Here is a 767-nt window from a genome sequence, read left to right as displayed (position 1 = left end):
AATATTGAGTAGCCAAACTGACTACGACGAAGCAAAGATATGTTATATATGTAAATACTTTATTTGAGAAAAATAATACGACTAGCATGCAGAAATAAAAAATCTCAATGGAAGTTATTTTGTGGTCCTGAAAAGGACCGATTTGAATACAATTGCTATGCGCTTGTCGAAGAAATATCAACTTAAGCACGCTCGCCACGAATACGTCTGGCCAGTTGAATGTCCTTGGGCATGATTGTGACACGCTTGGCATGGATGGCACACAAGTTGGTATCTTCGAAGAGACCGACCAGATAGGCTTCGCTAGCTTCCTGCAGTGCCATTACTGCCGAGCTCTGGAAACGCAAGTCGGTTTTGAAATCTTGAGCGATTTCACGAACCAACCGCTGGAAAGGCAGTTTGCGGATCAGCAGCTCGGTACTCTTCTGGTAACGACGGATTTCACGCAGGGCAACAGTGCCAGGGCGATAACGATGAGGTTTCTTCACGCCACCGGTTGCTGGAGCACTTTTACGTGCAGCCTTAGTAGCCAGTTGTTTGCGTGGCGCCTTGCCACCAGTGGATTTACGAGCAGTCTGCTTGGTACGGGCCATCTTCAATTTTCACTTCAACGTTTGAAATTCGAATTTACAATAAGCGATCGCAGGCACTGATGCTTGCTTATATAGCATTCTCCTGGCGGAGGGTTGAAACGAGAGCGAGAGCAGCCCGAAGCATGCTATTTCATTTCCCGAGCGAGATGAGCATATCATTCGGACTCACTCGTG

General features: G+C 46.7%; 1 protein-coding gene across 1 annotated transcript; it reads right to left on the bottom strand.

Moving 5' to 3' along the window:
* Positions 1-123: 123 nt before the first annotated feature.
* On the bottom strand, positions 124-642 carry LOC117591779 (histone H3). The gene has a single exon (XM_034285087.1). The coding sequence runs from the start codon at positions 591-593 to the stop codon at positions 183-185; it is 411 nt and encodes a 136-aa protein (XP_034140978.1). The 5' UTR covers positions 594-642; the 3' UTR covers positions 124-182.
* Positions 643-767: the final 125 nt, after the last annotated feature.

This window comes from Drosophila guanche, unplaced genomic scaffold, assembly GCF_900245975.1.
Source record: "Drosophila guanche unplaced genomic scaffold, DGUA_6, whole genome shotgun sequence".
NCBI lineage: Eukaryota > Metazoa > Arthropoda > Insecta > Diptera > Drosophilidae > Drosophila > Drosophila guanche.
Note: the sequence above shows the minus strand (reverse complement) of the source record. Positions and strands in the feature narration are given on the sequence as shown.